General features: G+C 36.0%; 1 protein-coding gene across 2 annotated transcripts in view; it reads left to right on the plus strand.

The window, feature by feature from the left end:
* FANCD2 (FA complementation group D2) overlaps nucleotides 1-25,492 on the plus strand; it is a 49,771-nt gene that overhangs the window by 19,875 nt on the left and 4,404 nt on the right. For both annotated transcript variants that reach the window (XM_087924114.1, XM_026721493.2), the window contains 24 exons: nucleotides 1,647-1,778; nucleotides 2,438-2,545; nucleotides 3,458-3,567; nucleotides 3,830-3,890; nucleotides 5,517-5,636; nucleotides 5,965-6,038; nucleotides 6,132-6,275; nucleotides 7,659-7,759; nucleotides 8,157-8,272; nucleotides 9,534-9,642; nucleotides 10,468-10,569; nucleotides 11,395-11,510; nucleotides 12,126-12,272; nucleotides 13,601-13,717; nucleotides 14,965-15,093; nucleotides 15,200-15,318; nucleotides 15,636-15,746; nucleotides 15,995-16,122; nucleotides 16,566-16,665; nucleotides 18,036-18,158; nucleotides 19,800-19,893; nucleotides 21,761-21,832; nucleotides 23,011-23,049; nucleotides 24,745-24,819. In XM_087924114.1, coding sequence (XP_087780240.1) covers nucleotides 1,647-1,778; nucleotides 2,438-2,545; nucleotides 3,458-3,567; nucleotides 3,830-3,890; nucleotides 5,517-5,636; nucleotides 5,965-6,038; nucleotides 6,132-6,275; nucleotides 7,659-7,759; nucleotides 8,157-8,272; nucleotides 9,534-9,642; nucleotides 10,468-10,569; nucleotides 11,395-11,510; nucleotides 12,126-12,272; nucleotides 13,601-13,717; nucleotides 14,965-15,093; nucleotides 15,200-15,318; nucleotides 15,636-15,746; nucleotides 15,995-16,122; nucleotides 16,566-16,665; nucleotides 18,036-18,158; nucleotides 19,800-19,893; nucleotides 21,761-21,832; nucleotides 23,011-23,049; nucleotides 24,745-24,819 — 2,547 coding nt within the window. The remainder of the gene's footprint in view (nucleotides 1-1,646; nucleotides 1,779-2,437; nucleotides 2,546-3,457; nucleotides 3,568-3,829; nucleotides 3,891-5,516; nucleotides 5,637-5,964; nucleotides 6,039-6,131; nucleotides 6,276-7,658; nucleotides 7,760-8,156; nucleotides 8,273-9,533; nucleotides 9,643-10,467; nucleotides 10,570-11,394; nucleotides 11,511-12,125; nucleotides 12,273-13,600; nucleotides 13,718-14,964; nucleotides 15,094-15,199; nucleotides 15,319-15,635; nucleotides 15,747-15,994; nucleotides 16,123-16,565; nucleotides 16,666-18,035; nucleotides 18,159-19,799; nucleotides 19,894-21,760; nucleotides 21,833-23,010; nucleotides 23,050-24,744; nucleotides 24,820-25,492) is intronic.

The following is a 25,492-nucleotide window of genomic DNA, read 5'->3' on the forward strand; positions in this document are numbered from 1 at the left end:
AGTTATATCTTCTTATTTCTTTTTCGACTTTCTCTTCCTGGGGTTTTTGTTGTGATATTTCAGTTAGAATGTATCTTTTGGAAGTCTTGTTGAGATTTTGCTGTAAGTTCTTTTTTAATTCCAGGCAGTCTCCTCCCTTCCAGATCCTGCCCTTTTATTCTTTTTCTCTCCTTTCCTGCTTTCAAAAACTTTTAATTATCCAGAAATCTTTATTATCCCTTTGACTTTTTATTTTCAGCATTGAATGCCTATTGATGTCAAAGTGGATTTTTTTTCCAATTTCTTGCTTAAGTCTCTTAGCTGTCATTGTAGGAAAAGGAGAAAACCAAATATTTTCCCTTTTCTCTCTCTTTCGCATCTTCTAGGGAACAATGTTATTGTTTTTTAATAGTTTCAATTCCAGGGTACCTTATTTGTTGCTTTTGCTGTTTGACCTGGTCAACCAAAACTTTCTCTTCTTATCTTCCTCCTGCACATTCTTTTCTGGTTGAGTTCTTCTTTGTGGTGGCCATTTCTGACCACCACTGCAACCGCCTTCGGGAAAGGGGGTAATGGCCAGCTGGGGAGGAGAGATGCGGCTCTCCTCAACCCTGCTGGCAGTCTCCCCACTCTTCACTACCTCTACAGGGTGGCTTTGCCCCGAAACCAGCCGGCTCAGGGTGCTCCAGCGGCGAGCACGAATTGAAGCCTCACAGAGATGAGGTTTCGGTCTGTCGCTGAAGAAGCTCAAACCAGAAGTAAGACAGAATGTTTTTCTTCTTGGATCACTTTCATTCACAATATTGCACAGTTATCCCTCAAATTTATTTCCAGTTGTGCGTTATTAACATTTATTGGAAGAGAACATGCAAAAGTAGGATTTCTACTTTCATGCTTATCCAGAAAAACCTAGATGATACCAATTTTTTCTTTCTAACATAACAGTTTAGCTCTGTCATACATAATTAAACCTGCACTTCTTTCTTTTGTTAATTTTTTTCTTTCTCTTTTACCCTGTTACATACCCATTTATAGTCTTTCATATGTGATGGTCATCCACAGATGGGCCTATAACTGTGTAACGCTGCTGCCCATAGGTCTTAAATCAGTTGAAGCTCTCATGTAATATTTTTGAGGAAAATACAGAAGATGTAGGTTATGTAACAGTCTTGTTATATTTTTGCTTCATGTAGCATTGAGTTAATGACTTCGGGCACATTTTATTCTGTATGTAACAAAAGCAGCCACAGCCCAGTTTTACTATAAGTAGACTCGTGCTCTTTTGTGCAAGTAAAATAAAATATAAAACTTACCATAACACCAAATAAAATAAAAAATAAAATAGTTTTTGAAACAAGAAGTACTGTTAAAACAAAGATTAACATAGATGTAAATCTGAAATGCCCTTTTCCAGGACTATCCAAGTTCTTTAAATACAATGAGAACATTAGAGGTACTTAGTGTGGTTCTTTAAAAGCTGGCTTGTTTAGATGCAATAAGTTTTCCATTTGCTGGAGAGCCACATAAACGTGGAAGTCTATTTAAGAAGGACTTTTCAACCATTCCTTACCAGTTTCAAACCTAGCAGGCAAATGCTATTCTGTTCAAAAGTACAGCAAAACATTTATCCTTCAATTTTTTTTCTTTTCTACTTTGCTTTTGTGCAGGAGATTGTGGGTGCCTTGGTTACTCATATATGTGGTGGCAACAAGGTTGAAGTGGATATTTCTCTGGATACATTAACTGATCTTGTGTCTGCCCATACCTCATCAGTTGTTTCTTATGTTGTCTTTCTGAAGGTAAACATGGCTCAACAGTGGAACCTTTGATTCAGATATATTTAACTAATGTCTTTGCAGTGTTCAGAATTGAAATTTTTGTGAAAGACAAAATAAACATAAAGTATTTAAAAATAGCATTTTTTATTCTTTCATATACCAAAATATTAACTCCATCTAGTTTGTGATAGCCCACAATAAATAAGCATGCAATCCCTTTTGGCTGTCTAATATTATTGCATATTTCTCACTGAAGGAAAGAAAGAAAAGAGACTGATTAAATAAAATAGAGTAATTAATATGATAGTGGAAGATATATGAGATTCTTTGGAGAGCGAGAATCTATATTTCTCTTATTAGAATCCTTGTGGCCCATTGACTTATTTTTCAAAGTAAAGATTTATATCAATTTAGGCATATTTGGTCTCTAAAATAATCCTGAGTATGCATTTTTGCCACAAGAATGTTAAGATGGATTTTTTTGGGTACAGCACTTAATTGTTGGCAGAATCTCACAACCAGCTGATACTAAATTGGCTGTGGGCAAGAAGGGCATGGGTCCATCTTCTACCTGTCTGTGACCCAAAGAAATCTTATAGAAATGTTCCAATTTATCTCCTACTTACCTGCCTAATGTACTCATGATATTCTATAGTGTTGAGCATGAACTTTCCTTTCAGAGCACCTTGGACTACATGGATAATCTCGGTCCACAGCAAATTCGGAAGCTATTTCATATCCTCAGCATGCTGGCATTCATCCAGGGGCATAGAAACAGCCACATCCAGGTGAGTGGACCATTGATAGCTGATGTTAGCCCTACGAGGTAGACCAGATTAAGAAATCAGTGCCATATAGATCAGGACTACTTTTATTGTAAATTATAGAAATAGAATCTTGCAAGTTTGAACGTGCTTTCCCCCTCCCTCACTTTATCTTCCTGTGAACTAGGAAGGGACTTGCTGGGATTTTTTCTCAAATTATCTTGTTGATCTGGCCTCAAGCCTGGCTGTCTATAAAGATTGCATTGGCAGTGGCTTTTCCTTCAAGGTCATTCGCTATGTTCTCTACATTTGAAGATTTTGGGGCTAGTTCTCTATTCGGTTTTAAATGTCTAGATGCCATTGGTATCAGAAAGATTTAATGCATAGTGTGTGCAAAATAGTTACTTAAAATTTGGTGAATGTTGCTATTAATTTTTGATTAATATTTCTTTTTTCTCATGTTGGTGTTTTGGTAAATTCATTAAAAAATTGGAGCCACGTATGAATCTAGATGTTTTCCAAATTCATTATAACATATAAAATTGAATACTGTTGCCTAAATAACCAAAGTGATATTTAGTTTATTATTTGAGAATCCTTGGAACATCATACATTTCTATATGAATTGCCTTGTTTTTCAGATATATTTGCTTGCTTTAATTCTTGGTTCTAACATTTGCAAATGCATTTGACATTCGAAGAATAATCACCAACTAATGAAGCATTGTATACTGTTGCATGAATTCCAAGGAGGAAATTGTAGTTTTAAAATATCTCTCAATTTATAGAACAGAATAGTATTATGTTCTTTTTGTATGCTTTGATAGTTCTGTGCTACTAACTGTTCTTCAGGCATTGCTTACAATTCAGGAGTAGAATTATCTCCCATACTTCTGGATGTCAGTTTTTATAATACTTGGTTTCCTTTCTGCACAGGATGATATGCACATGGTGATTAGAAAGCAGCTCTCAAGTACGATCCCTAAGTATAAACGTATTGGGATTATTGGAGCAGTTACCATGGTTGGCAGTATGGCAGCCAAGAGGTGAGCAAGCAAGTATCACATGATCGTGAAAGGGCCGTATAGACAAACTGCAGATCATTACATAACAGTGAGTTAGAATTATAAAAAATATGAAAGTAAAGGGAGTCAATGAAGTAAGAATATAAGGGCTTTCTTTTGGATTCATTTTGAACTCCTCAGCAAATCAGCAATGTTCCAGTAATTCTCTGGTTCAGACTAAGAAATTACATGTGGAGGTTTGGCTGCATCGGACATCCTTAATTAATGTCATACCCAATTTCAGGAGCAAAGAAAATGGGAAATTGCTGGAAAGGGAACAGCTGACCAAGGAACAACACAGAGAGGCAAGTTGGGTTGTTTCTCTATGCAGATCTCTTGCGCTACCAGGGAAATATGAAATTATTCTTTTCTCCTAGCTTTAATGAGAAAAAGGCTCTAATGCAATAATTTGTCCCCTTTTTTTCCTTCTGTTTTTCTGTACTGCAGATATGGGAAATTCATTAGCCATGTCCATACACATTCAGCCCTATGTTTCCATATCTCTGCTCTCCTCCCCCCACCCCGTCTCCTTTAGACTTCGTTGCTGACATTTTGAGGGCAAAACAATTTTCTTGACTTGTCACAGCTTGTACAAGTAATAACCGTGATTCAGAGTTACATGGAAACTGGATTATTGCCCAGTGGAAGGGCCATCAGTATAAATCTGGGTGTAGATGAGTGGGAGTTTTCAAAGAAGCCCAGATGAAGAAAGCACACGAGACCTTAAATCTTTTAAGAAATATTCTTAAGTTTCTCCACCTGGCTGATTGTATTTTTTTAAATGTTCAAAGGAAAACGTGCATTGAATAAAAGAGATGAGGATGGGGCTGTGCCTTAAACTGCCTGAACCTGAAGTTTTCTTGGCAAGATTTTCAGACGGACCCTTGCCTTCTTGCCTAGGGCTCAGGTCGCCCAGCTGGCTTCATGCTTAAGACAGGATGTTTGCTTTTAGCCTGGTGCCTTAATCATATACCAACTAGGTCTCTTATAGGTATTTTTACAGGCACTACAATTCCCCTTTGATAATATTATATGAGGCATCAGTCAAATTCTGGGCTCATTGCAGTGAATCTTCAATCTGCCTGTCAGAGAATGCTGTGGATAAGGATAGAGAAACGGATGGATTGATGATGTTACTTAGTTTGGTATTGAAATATCTACAAGAAAACCACCAAGCTGGGAGTATCAAGGGACCATCTGTTGGCAAACTAGTGTCACTCTGACATAAAATCTACTTTTGTGGTCAGTTGTAAGGGGATTGGTTACGATTGGAAAAACATCCCCCCTTATTCTTTTGTAAATCCTCTCATTCCTTTTATATATCCCCCTCCCCAATACTGGGCAGATTTCTATATAAACCAACAGTGCTATTAACTTGAAATATAGACTTATTTAGAGTTGAGGTTTTTTTTTTTTAAATTAACTATTGAAATACTCCTTGTTGAATTAACAGGGATTGGGATAATAAAAAGAGTCTATTTTTTAAAATTAAAACACTTCTTAGAGTCATATTTAAAATAAATCCTATTTTTTCTGGGTCCAATGGACTATGATTGCTTGGAAAGGCAACTGCCTAAGGACTTACTGATACAGAGTATTTTCCATGTGCCTAATGCTGTTTTAGGTAATCTGGAATGCTGTTCACAGTATGTGGTCTGTGTCATTGTAGGAGAAGAGCAGGCTGAGGTGAAAGATGGAGTTAAATGTATCATCAGTTTGGAGTCATTGCTTTGCCTTAAGAAGCCCAAATCCAGCTCTCTGTGAATTTTGTTGGTCCTTATCTAACATCAATTAGTTGATTAGATTTTTGTGTATAGATAGCAATAATAAACTTTTCTGTGCTTTGAACTCAGTGAATATACCTAGTTATTTGTGCCTGACCTTCAGGCGCCTAAAAGCAAGCACCCTTTTTTCTCTCTCTCCCTCTGCAGATTATAACTTTGCTGGAGCTTGTATTCTCCTGTTGCGGGCAGGATCCTCATGCCTTGGCTTTATACTATGATGAACTTGCCAACTTAATTCAGAAAGGAAACCTGGATTTGCAGATCCTGGTAGGATCTGGGCTTATTCCCTTTCCCTTATTATATTGCATAACCATGGCCAACTTTTAAAGCAGCTTGTTTCTTTTTCTTTCTAGTAATTGAAGCATGCAAAACTTTTGATTAGATATAATTTGATATTTTCCATCTTTTACCATGTGAAAAATTATTACAGGAATTTTTTGCAAGAGTATTTTGCATCCCTATTTGGCATAGTATAAACTCACAATAAAGCATGTTCAATATTGTAAATCTGAAGAAAATAACTAATCTCTCCATTGTTCTCCAATTCCAATAAAGTTGCCTGTGGAATTGTTGTTGTTTTTCTTTTTCCCTTAAGGCCTGGATTAAGGACTATGTGGTCCAAGACTTTGAGAGTGATTTTGTCACAGATCTTCTCCAGATAGAGGATAGGTATTTCCAAAAAGTATTACAATCTCTCCTAAAAATTATTAAATGTGGTATTTTTATATTGAGCTTTACTGTTGACATTTGGTTTCTTTCCAGTACTTTCCCATTCCCAGTGAAAGCTCTATATGCCTTGGAAGATGGTGAAAGTGAGGGGGGTATTGCTATTAAGTTGCTGCCCCTGTTGTCGCAGAGCTTTTCCATGGACCTGGATGTAACAGCTGCAGAAAGCAAGGACAAAAGGTTAGAGTTGTCTCTTTTTTTTTTTTACTCAGCTGAAAGCACTAGGCCAGTTTTCTTGAGGCAGATGCTGCTTGAATCGAAATTAGATCCTTGTATCCAGCATAGTTTGGAAACTGTGGGTCTTGACACATTTGAAGGATACCAGATTGGGCAGGTCATGCTAGGGTATGCAAGAGTCTTAATGGAAAATCCTATGTAAATCAAAAGTGTTGTATTTTCCAAAATTACCAAATATTAAGTGAATGAAGATCATTCTATTGAATGAAGTCATTCAATAGTCATTTTGTTCAATGCCTTGGAAATTGGAAATTTTGGGGGCGGGGGAGGGTTGTAGTCACCCTGTGCTCCTTCCAAAAGCGAGTTCTAGTCCTTCTGGTTTGGTTGTGTAGATTGCTTGGTGGCAGCATTCTAGACTTTCATGTGAAATTCTACCCTAAAAAGCCCGTGCTTTTCTCCTCTTTGCCATAAGCACAGCATTTTTCAGTTAAATGTACTTTGATTGTTACCGTTTGAGAAATATTGTAATTTGTGAGTAGATTTTTCTCTCTTGTCAGGTTCTTGTACTTCCCATTTTTATGCATGTCTTAAAAATGGAGGTTTGCTGATGTGAGGAAGTAGTTCTCAAACGTTTCATCTCCTGAGACTACAATCTAGTTGATCTCTTGAGCCATTTGTAGGATCTCCCCAAAATTAGAATACGATGTCAGTTTTTGAACTGGAACATTGACAATTATGCCTGTTTCTCCTTCCAATTTATAGCCCTTGTGAAATCCAAATCACTTTGCCATCTCCAGGGCCTTGGATGAAAGCAGTTTTTGTAAACTTGCACTTCAGCTCTCCCTCCCCAAAATTGTTGGTAACCTATCTGATATGCAAAACCTGCAGAGGTCTGTAGGACTTTGGCCCTTGGTAATTCAGTATATATCAGTGAATTATTATAGTCTCTCTTTAGCCTCATTTTCAAAACTGTATAAAATTGTAATGAAGACTTCCTATCTGGATCTCACATTACTTGAGGCTGGTTACTGCTTTAAGCCTAACATAACTATTTCTGGCTACCCATGCTCTGTCCCTCCATTCAGCCAGGCTTTCTCTTACCATCCAAGTTTCCTGACGCTTTTTGTAAACTATACAAGTTAAAGTTGTATGTGCTGTTGATGATTGTGAGACCCACACAGCTCTGGAAGAAGTATTCTTTTATCAATTGTTTGACTGCTGACTGAGAGCATAGGAACATAGCCACAATACTCTGGAGACCAATCACAAAGTAGATTCAGGCTCCGTGACTTCTGCAGGCCAAACTGCACGTGTTCCAAAGGAAGGCTTTTTTAAATATTCAGCACCACCATCATTTCACAAGGCTTCTCTCTTTTCACCTCTCAGGGTAGTGTCTCCAGTATGCTTGTCACCCTTCTTCCGAATGCTGAGGCTCTGCATGTCAGAACTGAATAAAGGGAGTATGGAGGACATTGATGCCTTATTAGGTATAGCATATCGACAGCTTACCTCTGTCTAATTTAATCCACTTCTATTTGGAATATTATAGGTGGGATATTGATGCAGAAGAATGAGTGATAAAACTGGGGATCAAGTTTAAGCATTACCATCTGCTACATTGAAAGTCTCCATTGTGTATTTGTTTATTTAATATATTTCTATAATGCTGCTAGAAACACATTTTGAAGCAGTTTATAACGTGGATTGTAACAGCCAACAGAAAACAAAACTTACTCATTAGAAAGTGGGGAGAAAGGGAAACAGAAACAAAACCGAAACCATTGACCAAACTTCATACCAGGAAAATGTATGAGAAAGATATATCAACAATTAAGTGAACGAGCTTAATTATGAGTGGATTTATTTTACTGTATTCTATTACAGTGTGTCCTTTATATCTGACCAGCTTGGAGGTGGTAGAAAAAATAGAGTCCTTGTCGAAAGAAGAACGTGAGTTCCTTTGTTCACTCTTATTTCATGCGGTGAACTGGTTTCGTGAGGTAAGCAGTGCTGCAGAGGGTGCATTTTTTCATAGTGCTGACACTCCTGATTAATAGGACAGGTGTCTGTTTGATAATCATAATCTTTCCCGAAGTATAAGAATCTTTCACTTTGAGAGTTTTTCCCAAAAGGAGAGACTTAGCATAGCAAAGTATATAATTTTTTTCCTAATTATTTTTTGTTGTTGCATGTTCCTGAATACAAATATTGGAATCTTAGGTTTGTACGTATACAAATATTAATATCCTTGCTTACACTTCTTTCTAAATAAGCACCATTGTATCAGAAAAAGTAGAAAAACCTTTTCCTGTTTTTGCTGTTAATGGCTAACGCTACTTTGGAAAACATTTTAAATATCAGATTACAGGTAGTTCTCATTTATGACCACAATAGAGGCCAAAATTTCTGTTGTTAAGTAAGGCAGTTGTTAACTGAGTCCCTCCCCCCCATATTTTATAACCTTTTGCCACAATTGTTAAGCGAATCACTGCAGTTCTAAAGTGTATCGTGGCTCTTAACCAAATCTGGCTTTCCACAAATCTGGCTTTTTGATTTTGCTGATTGGAAGCCAAGGATTATAAATGGTAATTACATGACCCCAGGACAGCGCAACTGTCATCAATGCATGCCAGTTGCCAAGTACACAAATTTCAAAGTCATGACCATGGGGAATAGTTGTAAAGTGTGAAAAATGATCCTAAGTCCCTCTTTTTTTTTAATGCTTTTGTAACTTTGAACAGTTACTAAACAAATGGTTGTAAGTCGAGGACTACCTGTACTGTTTAATTCACTATTGTTGTGTAATAGTTGGGGGCAAGTGTTGGTTGGGAAATATGAAATTCTTAAGACTGGAAATTGCCCTGTTGATGGATGGAATTTACATATGAATATCAATAATTTATTACTTAAAATATTGACAGACATGTTTTATTTATTTCTCTATTTGTTAAAGGACTTATAGGAATGCCTAAGGCAAAATTTATTAATCTGGGCATTGTGTACCAATAGAAAAATACAAAAACCACAGCTGTACATATATAGCTAAGACTAGAAGTAAAAATCACTACTTCGTATTAAAGATTTTGATCAATTAATTTTTACCAGGGACCAATATTTGGAACTGATTTAAGGTTTAAAGAATAGTATTTCTTATTATACAGTATATTGAAAAATCATAACAGTTTGGGAACTGTCAAAAAAAAATTGGTAGCACACGGTAAGAAAAGTGTCTAACCTGATCTTACGAATTTGTCCCTCAAGGTTGTGAATGCTTTCTGCCGAGAAGAAGACCCTAATATAAAAGGAAAAGTTTTGACTCGGTTACAGAACATTACTGAGCTACAATGTACTCTGGAAAAATGCTTAGCAGGTAATCTTACATGACATAAAGGTGTAAGAAGGGGGTAGGCAGAAATAACGTCCAATGTATGTGGGCTTTTTTTAAGACAATAGAAAACTTAAACTCAAAAGTATAAATGTAAAAAAGGCAGGGAAAGAGTACTATTCTAATTTTCTTAGGGCTAGTTGATTGAATGTAAAATCCCTACATAGAAAGAATACATAGGGATTAATGTGTTAAATACGTCTACATCACACAGTTAACATGATGATCCAGAGACATATGTTTTGAATATTGCAAGTAGTTCTCTGGAAAAGGTGTAAGTGATTAATATTTTCAATCAGAATATCCTGATTTCCTTACAGAAATGCAATATAAGAGCTATGTATTATAATCCTTGCTTTCCAATTGCCATTGTAGCCCAGGGATTACCTATGCAAGTATTCCTCAACTTAAAACCATTTATTTGGCAGCTCTTTGAAGTTAGAAGGGCACTGAAAAAAGTGGCTTAGGACTGGTCATCACAATTAGAATCATTGGACCGTCCCCACAATAATGTGATCAAAATTCAGGCACTTGGCAACTGGCATATTTACAGTGGATGCAGCATCCTGGGTTCACATAATTGCCATTTGTGATCTTCCCAACTAATTTCTAACAAGCGAAGTCAATAGGAGAGGTCAGATTCACTTAACAAATGCAGTTATTCACTTAATCATGGCAAAAAAGTCATAATTCACGTAACAACCACCTTGTTTAGCAATGGAAAATCTGGTCCCAATTGTAATAAGTCAAAGATTAGCTGTATAAGAAACTTAATTAAGTTACTTGGATTGTTTTCCTCTGATTTTTCAGCAAGCCCTGGATATGTTCCTCCTCTCGCTAACTTTGATGCTGAGACCTTAGAAGCTGCACCTGTCCTCAATACCACTTCTGTTATTAAAAAAAAGAACAAAGGTACCACATGTAATTCATTGTTTTGGTTAAAATGTAAAAAAATCAGAAAAACTTAATGGCTGAGTATGAATTATAGTTACATTCTTCTTGAATGGATGGTTTCTTATACATTATTACTGTTTGTTAATAGTGACAATACTAAATCATCTGCTTTAAGTGGTCCACAAAGATCATTTAATTTGATTTACTTTGGTACTTGCATGACTCAAAGTAGCTTCAGAAATATAACATGAATCTCAATACATTTCCCCCCCCACCCAAGTTGTGTTTGTACAACTACTGAACTGCTCAACAACATCATTTTTTACACGTCAGCAATTCATGAGTCAGGATAGCTAGGGCAATCGTGAAGCAGCCAATTTTAAAATCTTCCCAGTGGCAGCAGTTTTGTGGCCAATCTGGTCTTTTAATTTTTTTTTTCTTCCAGAGAGATTTAGAATCCAACATGATACCCGTAATAAGCAGCAGCATGGACATGTTTCTAAAAAATGAGTATGGTATTTCTAGCCCATGAGATTATTGTATAAAATGCTAGTTTATTCATGTAGAGAAGGAACATGCCTACATGGGTGCAGAAACAATAAACATTGTCCATTGTCCATTTTATCTATCTGGAATGAAGTCTGTCATTGCCTAAGTTTAGTCAAAAGTTACATTTAGCAGACTTTATTTGAAACGTGAAATCCCCTAAAGTGATGTGTGTTAATGCAAGGGCTTAGACTTCAAATATACTATAATATATTTTTCTCTTAGAGGTTTTCTATTTATTTTAAACAGCTGTGAAACTGGCTTTCCTTTGCTTTTAGAACCTTTTTCTTTTTTTAGGACAAAAAAGGCTAAAATCAAATGGCAGCAAAAACAGCTTTGGAGATAGTTCACAAGTGGATGAGAACTTGGAAATAATTCAAGCTGAAGCTGAGACAAGTCAACAAGAAAAATCTGTATGTGTCCTATTGAAAATACATTAAGTTTATAAACTTGGGATGTTTTAGAAGTCTGAGGTTAATATATCCATTATTGTTTTGTATCTTTTATGAAAATATAATAAGCCAGAAGATCTGCAGAAAGTTGTTCAAGAAACTTTTGTTGAACAAGCAAAATAGAGTAATGGGATCTTTTCAGTTGGTAGTGAGATTAGATAGAAATGGGAATAATATACAGTACTTGCAGATTCTTGGTAACCACTATAATGATCATTTGCCTGAAGTTTAGAAACTGAATCATTACACATAGTTTTATCTTATTTATTTATTTGGATGTGCACATCCCAGTGATGAAAAGTTCAGCTGTCAAAGTCTTTGATTTTTTTTTCCATTGTTCATTTGATCAGAACATCTTTAATGATCATTGAAGAAACATTAGATTCTGCAGAGGGTGCAATTTTATCTTTTTACCAGTGCGACAAAGTTAACAAAGCAGAATTTGCTCAGTCTGTATGCGTACAGTATCAAGTGCCATTAAGAATCAATCCAAAATATGGTGTCACTTTTGCAGCTGATTGCCAGCTCTCGGTTTATATCATCTTCTTTTGAAGGGGTTTATATACTTCTCTTTAGAACTCTCCAGAAAAAGATCCAGGAACTCCTTTAATACAGCTGCAGAATTACAGTGCATACTTCCGTGAATTAGATTTGGAAGTTTTCACCATCCTTCATTGTGGACTGTTGACCAAATCTGTTCTGGACTCAGAGATGCACACAAAGGTAAATTAGCTAGTATGATGGTGGATCTTTAACTTCAGGATGAAGAATCATGGGCAAAACGGTTTTCTGAGTTAAAATCAGTATTTCAGTTATAATCAAGGATTTATTTGTTTGTTTGTTTATTTAGCACACAGCACAGAGTACATGGATGAGTGGTGCAGTGGCTAGAGGTACAGTTCTGACCTCACAATCAGGAGGCTGTGAGTTCGATCCTAGGTAGAGGCAGATATTTCTCTCTCTGGGTACAAGGAGAATATATCTGCTGAATATAGCTCCACATTGGTGACAGGAAGGGCATCCAGCCAGTAAACGCTCAGTTCCATATATATATATCTTATCTATTATTATACGGGTTACATTTTAAAATATATTGATTGATTAGAATGGAATAAGTTTCCATATAAGTTTCCATCTGGACCATTTATCTAATTAAGCACAGTATTTATTAGTTGGCAAAAAACTGCTTTTCCTCCTGTGTAAGCTCTCAGCCAGTATCTGATAAGGAGCATCACTGTCACATTCAGGGGAGGAAAGTCTGTCCCATTTAAACAGAGAACCTTGATAGATGCCCTGCAAGGTACGAATCCTATTCAGAGTTTTCCAGCACTGGTGGGTGGCATCGAAACCCACTAATTTTTATGTTGGATCAGATATATTTTTTCTGGAATATGGGCATTCTGTAATCCAGTTTACTTTCCACTGGGATTTTACATTAAAGTTAATGTTATACAGCTGCTATGCAAGTATTTGTGTGGGGTTCCTGAACTTCCAATTGATAATTATGGCATATCAGAGTACATAATCATAATCTAGTAAATTAAGAAAAGTCATCTTGATTATAACACAGGGTATGTAGACACTATTCAAAATAAGCATTAGGCATATCTTGCATATCTTGTTAGAATGTTTTTCTACAGATTCTTTCTATATACCAAGTTCTGTGCTGTAAACTTAGCTCTAATTCTGGATGGTGATACTCATCTACAAGTTTTTCAGTTCCTGAGCTTTACTGGCAATTTCTCTCTGTCTGAATTTTTAGAAGTAAGTCACTGACAAAGCAGCCAATCTGTCTTCACAGGAAGAAGAGTGAATGATACATTAAAACTATTTGCTGCAATGTTCAATATGTGTACCTGTCATTGATAGAATTAATTGGTCCTGTTGCCTTTCATAAGAGAATTGCAAACATTTGCCCCTTTTCTCTTTAGCATTTTAAGAACTTTGTTCAGCTACTTGAAAAATCTAAATACATTACATGTATAGTATACTAAACATATGACTTACTATGAACACTGGAATTATACTGTATTCTTCCTTTAAAATACTAGATCCGTGAAGTAGTGCAGTTAGAACCAACTGAACTCCTGTTCCTTTTAGAAGATTTGTACCGGAAAATGGAACATGTGTTAATACCAGCTCCTGCAAGGAGAACTCCTTTCTTAAAGGTATGCGTCTTATGAATAAAGCATTGTAGCTTTAAGCAATGGAATTTTAAGAAATTCATTTAAAGAAGAACTTTGTTTAAATGAAACTGAGAGCCAGTTTGGTTTAGTGGTTTCTCTCCCCCCTCTCCCTCCCTCCCTCCCTCTCCCTCTCCAAACCACCTCACAGGATTGTTGTTGTGGAGAAAATAGGAGGAAAAAATATTGTATATATATGTTTGTCACCTTGACTTATAAAAAATAATATTTGCAAAATAGAAATCTAATAAGTACATTTTTATAAAGCAGAAACAGAAGCAATGATGAATTGGGACATCAAAGATATACTGATTAAAATGAATAAAAAGGAAAATAAATGAAATATCCACTATGTAGTTTCACAGTATAGCAACAATTTAGTATATTTTTAAATTTCTAATATTGAGATTAATAGTATTGGTTTAGGATCCGAAAACTTATAATTTCCCCAGAGTACTGTAGAATTTCAGTTTAAAGTTAAGATATGATGCATTTTGGTTGCTTACATTGTAATTGTTGCTTGAAATTATTATAGGCATTAGTGTACATTCATCTAATGAATGAATGAATTATAGGCATTAGTGTACATTCATCACTTAAATTTTCTCCTTAATTAACTGTTTTTATTAAACCATACCTTGTTCTGATTCTAAGCCATATTTTTTCTAAGTTGATGCTCTTCCGACAAGATTCAGTGATCTGGTTGTCTTTGTATGCAATGATATGCTCAACTTTGCAACAACTCTTTGCTATATCAGATTCATATTCCAAACAACATTATGTTTGCTGAATGTCCACTGGGACAGACTTTGGAATCATAGGGTTGGGAAAAGTTATCTAGACCACCAAGTCCGATTTCCTGATCAATGGTGGCTTCCAGATGGAACCACTCCCATACATCTAGCTTTCACTTGAACACTTTCAAAGCACAGGGCCCATTATTTCACTGGTTGTTTTGTTCCACTGTTGAACTAGTGCACTAGGAATTTTTTGTAATATTCAGTCCTAATTTATTTCCTGTATTCTGGAACTAGAGAGTTAAAATCTTGATTTTTCAGATAGATGCCAAGTGCTAGATTTTTTGAATTATTTTTTTCCCAGTTACACCCAGTGCTTTTTATTTTTTCACAAAAAGAGATATCAGGTTTTTAGTCCCCAATGGTCTGTGTTAAAGTATGATTACTACAGGAACAAAGGCATTTCAAAAGAATAACCCTGTATTTTTTTAACAGGGAAAAGGAAATAAAAATGCTGGATTTTCACATCTTTGCCAAAGTACATCTCAAGAAGTGATTGAATATGCTGCTGAACTTTTAAAGCCACTGTGCAATCACATAGAAAATATGCACAACCACTTTCAGGTTGGAACACAAATTATTTATTCTATAACAGCATACATTGTCCTTACATTATGGCATAAGTAAACCGATTACAGCCTTTTATGCAGTAACATATTCTTTACTTAAGACGCTGATTACAGAGAACCATGGTGTGATTGATGGACCAGGTGTCAATATTCAGGAATATCAATTAATGTCATCCTGTTATCAGCGCTTATTGCAAATCTTTCACCTCCTGTTTGCTTGGTAAGTATGTGGAATTACAAATGTAAGCGTGAGAATAAATTTATATTTTATTATTGGCCTTTTATTTTCTTTATAGAATGTCATGAAGCAGACCACCCATAGCATAAACTACGACGGGTCTTTTTCATACAGCAATGTTACAATATTTTTATGACACAGTGAGCAAACTGAGCTACCAGACTAATGTTGGCTTCTTCTCTAGAGATCACACTCAAAGTGTGTTCAAACAAAGGACAAATCAAGTTTATGAAAATGCCCTTTGTTCTTGCTGTATTAACTATTGCAACAAATAATTGATGCTCTTTTTTTTCACCCAGGAATGGATTTTCTCAGCATGAGAACCATGGCTTATTAAAAGCAAGTCTGCATATCCTTGCATGCAGACTTAAGCCAGGAGATAGAGAGCTTTCTCTTGAGGACCTACTCAGGTACCAGAAAAGAATCATTCAACTTTGTACAAAATACAAAGGACTTGGTAGGACTTAACATTGATTAATACTGTATATCAGAGACCTAGAATTCACAAACTTTTTTTATGCACTGTTCCAAAAAAAATCTAAAAGAAAAAGATCAGAAACGTATTATGGGACTAATTATGAACAAGAAAAACTCAATGTAATGTTTAGGTCTACTAGCAAATTATATTTTCATTTCCTTTTTCTCCCTTATCCTGCAGTCAGAGTTTCCAGTATTTACTGAACTTCCAGCACAACATTCCCAATATTTACTGTGCATTGAGTCTTACCCAGCTTCTGCTTGTCATTGCTGAAAAATCTGTGGCCAATCCAAAACGCAAAGAAATAGGTAACATGTGGAATTTCATTTCTATTTTATTTTTGTTGCACATCAGTATTTTGGAAGGATTTATTGTATTCCTGAGAATTTTGTAACTATAGCATTATAATTCCAACAGAAGAAACATGATGTATGTGTTATGGACACTGCAGAAAATCATTCTTGATAACAGAGAGATGCAGTATAAATTCAATGAATGAATAAAATAATTTAATTGAAAACAGGTAAAGTTTCCATCCTTCATAATTAATGGGCCTAATTGAAAAATAAATAAAGGATGAGAGGACTGTAAGTGTTGCTGAATTTCTAATACCTGAGATGCTTTGGGTTTATCATTGCTGTAAATTGCAAGATGTTAACTCAAAATTATATTAAATTGAGCAAATATAATTTCTCTCAGAACAAATCTTTGTGAGCAGCCTTATCTAGCATTCCTTCTTGTTCTTTGACAGCTTCTATCACAAAAGGTTTCCTTTGCCAATCTTGGATGCAACCCAGTGGAACCCGTCAGAAGGGCTCTCAATTTAATGATGCTCTCCATACTTTGCTGACGTAAGACTTTTTTTCTTTTGGTGCTGTTGCGATTCACTTCTTTTCAAAGGCAACCCTACAAATAGGCAGTTTCCTTAAACATGTTTAAAATTGCCAATTGCAGAGAATAAACACTTTAGTAGTATAAACTGCAGGATCTTTCTAGCACTGTTTTTTTAAATTTTCACCTGAAAAGTATGGCAATTTGGTAATGTTTGATAATGTCATACTTTGTTATTATCACCCAATACTATTTTTCAGCAAAGAACCACCGTAAAATGAACCAAATGGCCTTTCTTTCTTAGGCCTCCATTTGTTTAAAAAAAACAAACCTTGCATTTTCTGGTTGGAAGGCAAAATAAATCTGAATTCCTTATGTCAGTATGGTGCCAAAACTGAAAATTAGAACTGTTTCCTACATTGCTATTTTTTTCTCATGACATACCATTGAACAAAAGAAATGTGAAAGATTGCTAATACAGGTAATCCTCACTAAGTAACCATTCATTCAGTGACTGTTCAAAGTTCTGATGGTGCTGAACAAGTGGTACTTACGACAGGTCCTTGAAGTTTTGGCTCTTAGAGCATCCCTGTAATTGTATGATCACAATCTGGATGCTTGGCAACCAGTTTGCTCTTATGACAGTTGCAGCACCCTGAGATCATGTGATCACAATTTTTAACTTTTCCTGCTGGCTTCCTACAAACGAAGTCAATGAGGAAGCCAGCAGAGAAGATCACAAATGACTCCACTAAGTTTCTTACCTGGCATCAGCCACCCCCAACCCCACTACACTCATGCCATGCCTTGTTGGCTCTTGCACACACACTCCCACCAGGCAGTTGTCCTCACCATGCCTCACTGCCCACCAATACACTCTCTTCCACCCAGCAGCAGCCACCCCTAGGCCTGAATCATGTGCTACTTACCTATGTGCCAGCTGCTTTTGAGCCACCTGGAAATTGCAACTTCCTGCTGGTTTCCCTACAGATTTTAGTTATTGGAAATTAGCAGGAAATTGCAAGAATATTTTCACTCAACCACTCATGATCCTTGCTTAATGATGGCAGTCAGGAATGCCAGGTTTATCACTAAGTGATGCAGTCATGTGACATCACACTTCATAACTCCGTTGCTTAGAAACAGAAGTTATGGTCCAATTATCATTGTTAAGCAAGGACTATCTATATATTATTCCCATATTTAAAATGTTGAATTGATTGATTTCTAATAAATAAAAATTTTAATAGAATGTATAATCACACCTGCTGCTGAAATGAAAAACAAGTTTGCTTCTTCATATGTCAGATAAAACCTACTGTCCAAAAAAGGTTTAATTCAGTCTTTCAAAAGAAACATCTATAATTTTGTGAAAAATTGTTCTGTGCAGTATTTATATGGAATATACACATGATATCTTGAAGGAGATAGAAGACATTTCAAGCATTGGGGTTCCAGAACTGATTCGTTCTTCTAAAGATGGATACTCTTCCACTTACCCTACACTGACCAGGTAATAATTACACATTATTTGGCCAAAAACCTGTTTGCTGTATGTTGGTTAAATATTCTTATTGTGGTAAACTAGGCTCCAGGAAGTTAAAGATGCCAGGGTTCTATTTCATTCCAAATTTTGGAATATAATTATCTATTTAAGAAGATGTATTGGTTTCACCTTTATAGAATTAAGAATGTTTCCGGAGATGCAAGGCTTAGATCAGGAGTGTCAAACTCGCGTCATCACAGTGACATCACATGACACATCACGATTTCTCACCCCTTTGCTAAACTGGGCTTGGGCGTGGCCAACACGTGATGCATCGGCTTACGGGCTGTGAGTTTGACAGCCCTGGCTTAGATGATCAAGCTATTGGCAGCAGAATGGAATCATTTTATAGTATATCATGATTACAAGCCTAGTTGTGGCATCTGATCTTACATTGATTTCATATACTTAGCAGACATTCTGTAAGCAGTAGGAGTGCAAAGTTGGCTTACATAAATAAACAAAAGTTGAAATATTTTAAGAAGACAAATTTTCACAGACCACATTTGGGGAGAAATACTTGGTGTATAGTTCTATTACCATAATAGTTGGACGCTTAGTAAGATTGCTTACTTGTGAGTGACTGCAGCTCAGATTTGTTCATCATCTTTCCAAAAGTAAGTTGCTTCAATTTCACCATACATTTTCTGAGATCCTGTATGTGTACTGAGACTTTTCAGGCTTTTCACTTATTTTCTTAGGTCCTTGGATATCCTTTCCAAAAGTCAGCAGATTCACAGCTATTATGAGTTTTCTCATATTTTAGACATGCTGCATCTAAATATTGCATACGCCAAGTTATTGATCAATTTCAACAATATGCCACCATCATTCTTAACAATAAAGACAAGTGCTAATATAGTTGTTAACCAAGTTTATACAATAACTTAACTATTAACATCTGATTGCAAGTTGAAATAGACACATCTATTTACAATATGAAAAAACGGAATGCTGGATAGTTTTGCCTATCCTTGACAAAATTTAGTCAGGGGTGGGATTCTACCGGTTCTGTCTGGCTCTGTAGAACCGGTAGCTCTAAAGAACAGCAGACATAGAACCAGTTCTATGTCTGCTGCTGTTTTGGCCCACCCACCCGCCTGGGCTCTTACCTGACCTTTATTTCCTGCTTTTTCAACCTCAGCTGCTTTGCGTGGCACAGCTGTGGTTGAAAAAGCAGGAAAAAAGTGCTTTTCCAACCGCTGCGCATCTGCCGGCAGTGCTGCTCAGCTGTCCAGGCAGTAAGCTGACAATTCATATGCATGCGTGTGCAAATCGTAAATCACCGAATCAGTAGTTACACCGGTCAGATCCCACCCCCTGAATTTAGTGCATTTCCTTAGGTCACTTAGCTTCATTTTGCTTCCTTGGTTTGGATTCAGTGTTCTTACTTTGAATGATACCCACATGATTTCATTTTTATTTTGGGCTGCTTTTTGTATTTTTTATAACAACTAGTTTAAGAGGGTTTCCCCCCCTCACTGGACAGTTCTCCAGAATAAATCTTGTTTGAAAGATAGGTACTACATATGAATCAGAAAGTAGTAATATAATGGTAAGTATAATGAATATATTTTATATTTTGTCACCCCTTTTTTTTTTAACCAGACAGACTTTTCCCATTTATTTCCGGGTGATGTTGACTAAATTAGAGACTTCAGTAAGAAGCATATCTGCTGGAAAATCATCAGATTCAAGTGAGGTAATGTCATGAACTAGAACTTGCATTGTTATGAATATGTCATCATTCAGGTAAAGAATATATATTCTTTTGATGTGTTTCATAGAGATTATTGAGACAGAAAACACCTACCTGAATTTTTATTTACAAGGAACATATGTAGCACTAGTATTTGTGTATTGTCACACATAATGACTGGATTTTAACTTGGAGGTACTTGTTGGGAATTACAACACTCAATAGGTGGCATTGTTTAATTGATGGAACCTGGAGTACCCCACCCTGCCAGAACAAATTGGCCAGACAGATACTATGGAATTCTTATCTGTAACTACAACCCACAACCGTTGATTTTTCCAGGGACTGACTTCTCAGGAGCTTAAACTAATGTTTCTTCTTCCCACCTTTCCAAATTAACGGATACTTGACAAAAAAGCAGGATTTTAAAAAATGTTCAGTGAGAACAATCAACCAATGGAACAGCTTGCCCTCAGAAGTTGTGGGAGTGCCATCACTTGAGACCTTCAAGAAGAGATTGGACTGCCATTTGTCAGAAATGGTGTAGGCTCTCCCGCTTGGGTGGGAGGTTGGACTAGATGACCTACAAGGTCCTTTCCAACTCTGATTATCTGTATCTGAAGGCAGCTGGGGTACATTTCTATAACAACCATTTGTATCAGGGAACAGCTGGTTTCTCCCCAGCCTCAAACATACTTGTCTTTAGTCAGCAGTCTTCAATAAATAAAGATCACTGGATAGGTGAAAGTTCTGCCCCATATAAGCAAACCTAGTATACAATTTTGTGCATGAAAAAGTGAGATGTCAGGAAATGTAACTTGGAGTCCTGCCTATATTATGATTTCTGCATGGTTGTAGAATTTAGAATTAACAAATCGTTATGGTAAAATCTCACTAAAACCATTTGCAGGGCAGGGTACATTGCTCCCCAATGTCTTTAAAATCAGATTTCCTGACAGTTTACATCACTTAGTCAATTTATATCATTTTTGAAATGATGTCATAATGTGTATGATGAAATGTATATCATTTGTGTTGTGTTGAGGCATAGATTCATGTACCTAATGTAAGTCTGTATTTAGCATATAATTAATGTAAATTACTTTTAAATATATGTGACTCATCTGAACTACATTGGATTCAATAGACTTGGCCATTATTTCCAGGGAATTTCCAAATGCACATTTTGTCTTTTGCATTCATTCTTTGAACTATGTGTATGGGAAGGGGAGGTTCCAATAAATCCAGGTTTTACTGTTGACAATGGAAGCAAATCTGATCATCCTGCATCAATATCAGAAAAAAGGAAGCGTGAAAGCCCACAAAATCCCCTCTCTGATGCACTTTACAGATAGTTTATATTTTATATAGAAGTTGTTAAAAGCTAAAACTGCACAACAAGTCTGTATAGGTTTTAGCATTAAATTTGAGTTATCTAACGCTTCAACACCATTCACACTTGTTTATTGTAATCCTGTTATTCCAGGCTAGGTATGTACACATTTGCAGCCTTAATCTAACAACCCAAGTTTGCATATTAGTAGGTTCCATGGATCACAAAGGTGTTGTTAAGAAGAATAGAGGTAATAAGAATAGAAGGTTATATTTGCACTCTAAAATTTTGCTTGTGGTGGTGGGGAACAAATCTGGATTTAATGAGCAAATTATCAACTTTCTTTAATTAAGAAAAAATTAGAAATTGAATGTAGCCTTGTAGTAGGAACATGAAATTAAAAAAATACATCCGTATGAAATTGAGAGATAAAAGTTAGTATTTCCATGAATGGGTCATGTGAGTTGCAATAATCCTTTCTGTCTTAAACAGTTACAGGATGATACCCAATTAATGTCGTTTATCTGCATTCCATAGATCCAATTAGAGAAGTTGTTACACTGGAACCTGGCTGTGCGTGATTTCCACATCCTTGTTAATTTGGTCAAGGTGAGTAACATTCACATTAGTGTTTCTTGTATATGAAATCATGATGGCATTTTGTTTGTTGATATAGATTACTCAGATTTAAATATTTTTAATTTATTATTAATTTTATACACCACCCATCTCTAGATGGCTATACAATTACTTGATTTTGTGGACCTGCTGAACTGTGTTGAAACTTTCTTTTTATCCTGAATACATTACTCTTACAAGAAGTATTCTGATGTATCTTGTTTCAGCAAGGCAGATCATGTGCAGAAAGAACATAGGTCTTGCAAGATTTAGATGTTGTAAGATATTTTAATCATATGCATTTATATATTCATTGGAATATGTGTGAGTGAACGCCCTTTGTGATATGAATGTGATTATCCTGGAAGGATCATATTGCTGACTTTCAGGTTAGACAACTGGAGTTACTTCGCATATCTTTAAAACTATCCATGTTCTTTGCCTTTATAAAATTTCCATTATTTTTTTTAATCTATTTCCATTGAAGTAGTCATTTTCTTTCTTTACTATTGTCTAACAAACATAACATTCCCAATTTTGAAGAAATATTTGGCTTGTTGCCTTCCTCTCTCCCTCCCTCCCTCCTGTCACCATTGTCAATATATCACATGCAAATATTTGTTTGTATATGGGATATTTACAGTTTTGGTATCAGTGGGGTTTGGCAGCCTTTGTCATGTTACAGTGGGGATTGCATTTTCAAATAAGATTTAGAGTAAACAAAAATTCTGTGCTAAAATTTAAGGTAAACAAAAATTACCTTAAATTATGCTATACGGCAGTTAGGGTAACTTTTAATATGATAATTATACACTAATAGTATGTGGGAGCCCGTTTTCTTGTTTGAGTATTTATGAGTGTTCTCAGCTGTTATTTGACAGGCTATTCTGTTGTTTTTATTGTTTTGCTCTGTTTTAAATGTTAGCTGCTCAGAGTCATGTATGTGAGATGGGCAGCTTATTAAATATATAAACAGACATCTTTCTTTCACATAAATGCTGTAGTATCAATGTGATACTAAGGAAGGAATGTGGTGATATGTACTATTCACGTTCCGCAGTAGTAGTTGGATTTTTTAACTAGCATTATATTATTTTATTATAGGTAATATATTATCTTTTAATATGTTATATTTAAAAAGAACTTTTTTTTCCCCTTTCTCCAAACAGGTATTTGACAGTCGTCCTGTACTCAGTGTTTGCTTGAAGGTCAGTGAGAATCATGTGATAAGAGGGAAATTCAGGAAAGTTTAAAGTATTATATCAGGTTCCTCCCATATACATCTGCTCTATGTAGAGATGTCCACATTTTCTACATTTCACTTTCGTTTTTGGTATAACCTTTCATAGCAACCTATTCCCCAAGGAGAAAGTAGACTTCAGAGACAGAGGATCATAGCTAGTGTTGAGAGGAAAGCATTGTGACTCTGCCTTCTGGTCTGCTTGTTTCTGGTTTGGTTGTCATGCACTATTTTTATTGGTGGGTGGGTCTACATAGAATGCATATTTTAAGTGACATATATTTCAGATGGCTTCCAACCTAATATGGTTTTCTTGTAAAGTAAATATTGTCTAATTTTGCCATTCCTCAAAATGAACTCTTCAGTGCTGCAGCCAGTTTAGTATTTCCCAAAGCTTCCATTCTGAGAAGTCCATTTGACTCTATACTTTATTCCTATCAATACATATAGTCCTCTTTTGGGGACTCGGTGATTAAGTGTGCCATTTGATAATTAAAAAATCAGGGGGCCATGACTATGCTTAGGACTTTACTTAAGTTTTCCTTAGGAGCAAAAACAAAAGCCTTTAGTGTGAAATTGATTAGAGTTTTGCCAGTTTCAGACAGTTGATATTCTAATCAATTATGGCCACAAAATTGAATTTGTTAACTTGCCAGTAGCTCTTTTTAAGGACCTTTTTAGCACTGTGGAGAAAAAAAACTTAGGAAGAGATTGTTTAGGCAATCTCTGCCCTCTTTGAGGGGTGGAAAAAGAAAGAACCAGGGGCAGGGGCAGGATAACACGGTGCTGTAATGGCAAACTTGTGACAGAGAAAGATGTTCAGAAAGTTGTAGATGCAGGCATTGGTCACAAAGTTATTTTTTATCAGTGTCATAATTGCAAACAGTCGCTTTCTAAGGCAGTCAATAAATAAGGACTTCCTATATTTATGAAAAAGAGGAGGCAGCACAGATTATTTAATAGTAGACACTGATTATGTGAACTTCGGGCTACATGTACAAGGAGTTTACATATCACTGCTTGAAACTACTGCCCAGCATCTGAACCTATTCACACAACCACTCTAATGTATATCATCTGATTGTACAAAGATTGAAGAAAAGAAAACTGCTGACTACAATGTAAATTTTGGGTGGGCTTTAGTAAATCCCTTCTGTCAGCAAAATGAGAAGGTAAAATGATGGTCCCTTTGCTTTTGCTGCTTTGTGGACATTGAAAATTCACTCCAGAAGGTAGAGGAGGATATTAGTAGGTATGCGGGAGAGGGGAGAGAAGATAAAATTCCGATTGCATAAGTGGACTTCTATTTGCATATAATGGCTTCCATCCTAAATATCTAGTTTCTGTGTCAGTCTGTGAAGGGAGTAACTAGTTGGAATGATGAGAAGGTCTAGAAGTGACATTAGGAAACTAATACAATTTTCTGCACCTCAAAAAAATAGTATTTTCCAACATTGCTGGTACACATCTTGGATTTGCTGAAGAAGAGTTCATTTAAATAAATTTGATGTTGATAACCAGCTTAATAAGAAATTAGATCATTTAAAATTTAAGCAAGCATAATGCTTGAATGTTGTGACTTATGACCCAAGGTAAAAACACTTACCCTTGTTTGGGAGAATTGGCCACATTTGCTGACATTTGTGTGTTTTTGTTTACCTAGTATGGTCGTCTGTTTATAGAGACATTTTTGAAGTCTGGCATGCCTCTCTTGGACTACAGTTTTAAAAAGCACAGGGTAAGGTGTTAGGGGTGGGGCTGTTCCTTGATTGACTGCTCGTATCTGTTCTTTTCAAGTCTGTAGTGCAGTGACCTACTGCAGAAAAATGTGGAGAAATTAGCATAATTGAGTAACTATAAAACTGAACGGTAAGAACATTGAAACAACAATTTTTCTTGAAAATCTGACAATTCTCAAAACAATCATAGGTTGTTAGGTAATAACCTAATAATCTTATTAAATGAGTACTGCATCCTGTTTTTTTTACATGTACATATTAGATATTTCTGATATTGTGTGTGTGTGTGTGTGTGTGTGAGAGAGAGAGAGAGAGAGAGAGAGAGTTGACTTATTTTAGCCATCAGCATTGAGTACAAATGGGCAGCCATATAAACTGAAACTATAAAATAAATACGTTTTTGTAAAAGAACCAGTTTGGTGCAATGATAAAGGCATGGGGCTAGATGGGAAAACTGAGTTCTAGTTCTGCCTTTCGAACAAAGCCAGCTCGGTGATCTTAGGTCAGTTACTCGCTCAGCCCAAAGAAACAGGCAAGGGCAAACAAAAAGTTTGCCAAGAAAAATGCAGGGACTAGTCCATTCAGTTGCCAGGAGTCAAAAATTGACACACACACACACACACACACACGGCTAACTTTAAAAAGGAAAAGGTGACCACAAGTTAACTTTAA

Source organism: Pseudonaja textilis, chromosome 2, assembly GCF_049901715.1.
Source record: "Pseudonaja textilis isolate UNSWEBS1 chromosome 2, rPseTex1.2, whole genome shotgun sequence".
Taxonomy (NCBI): domain Eukaryota; kingdom Metazoa; phylum Chordata; class Lepidosauria; order Squamata; family Elapidae; genus Pseudonaja; species Pseudonaja textilis.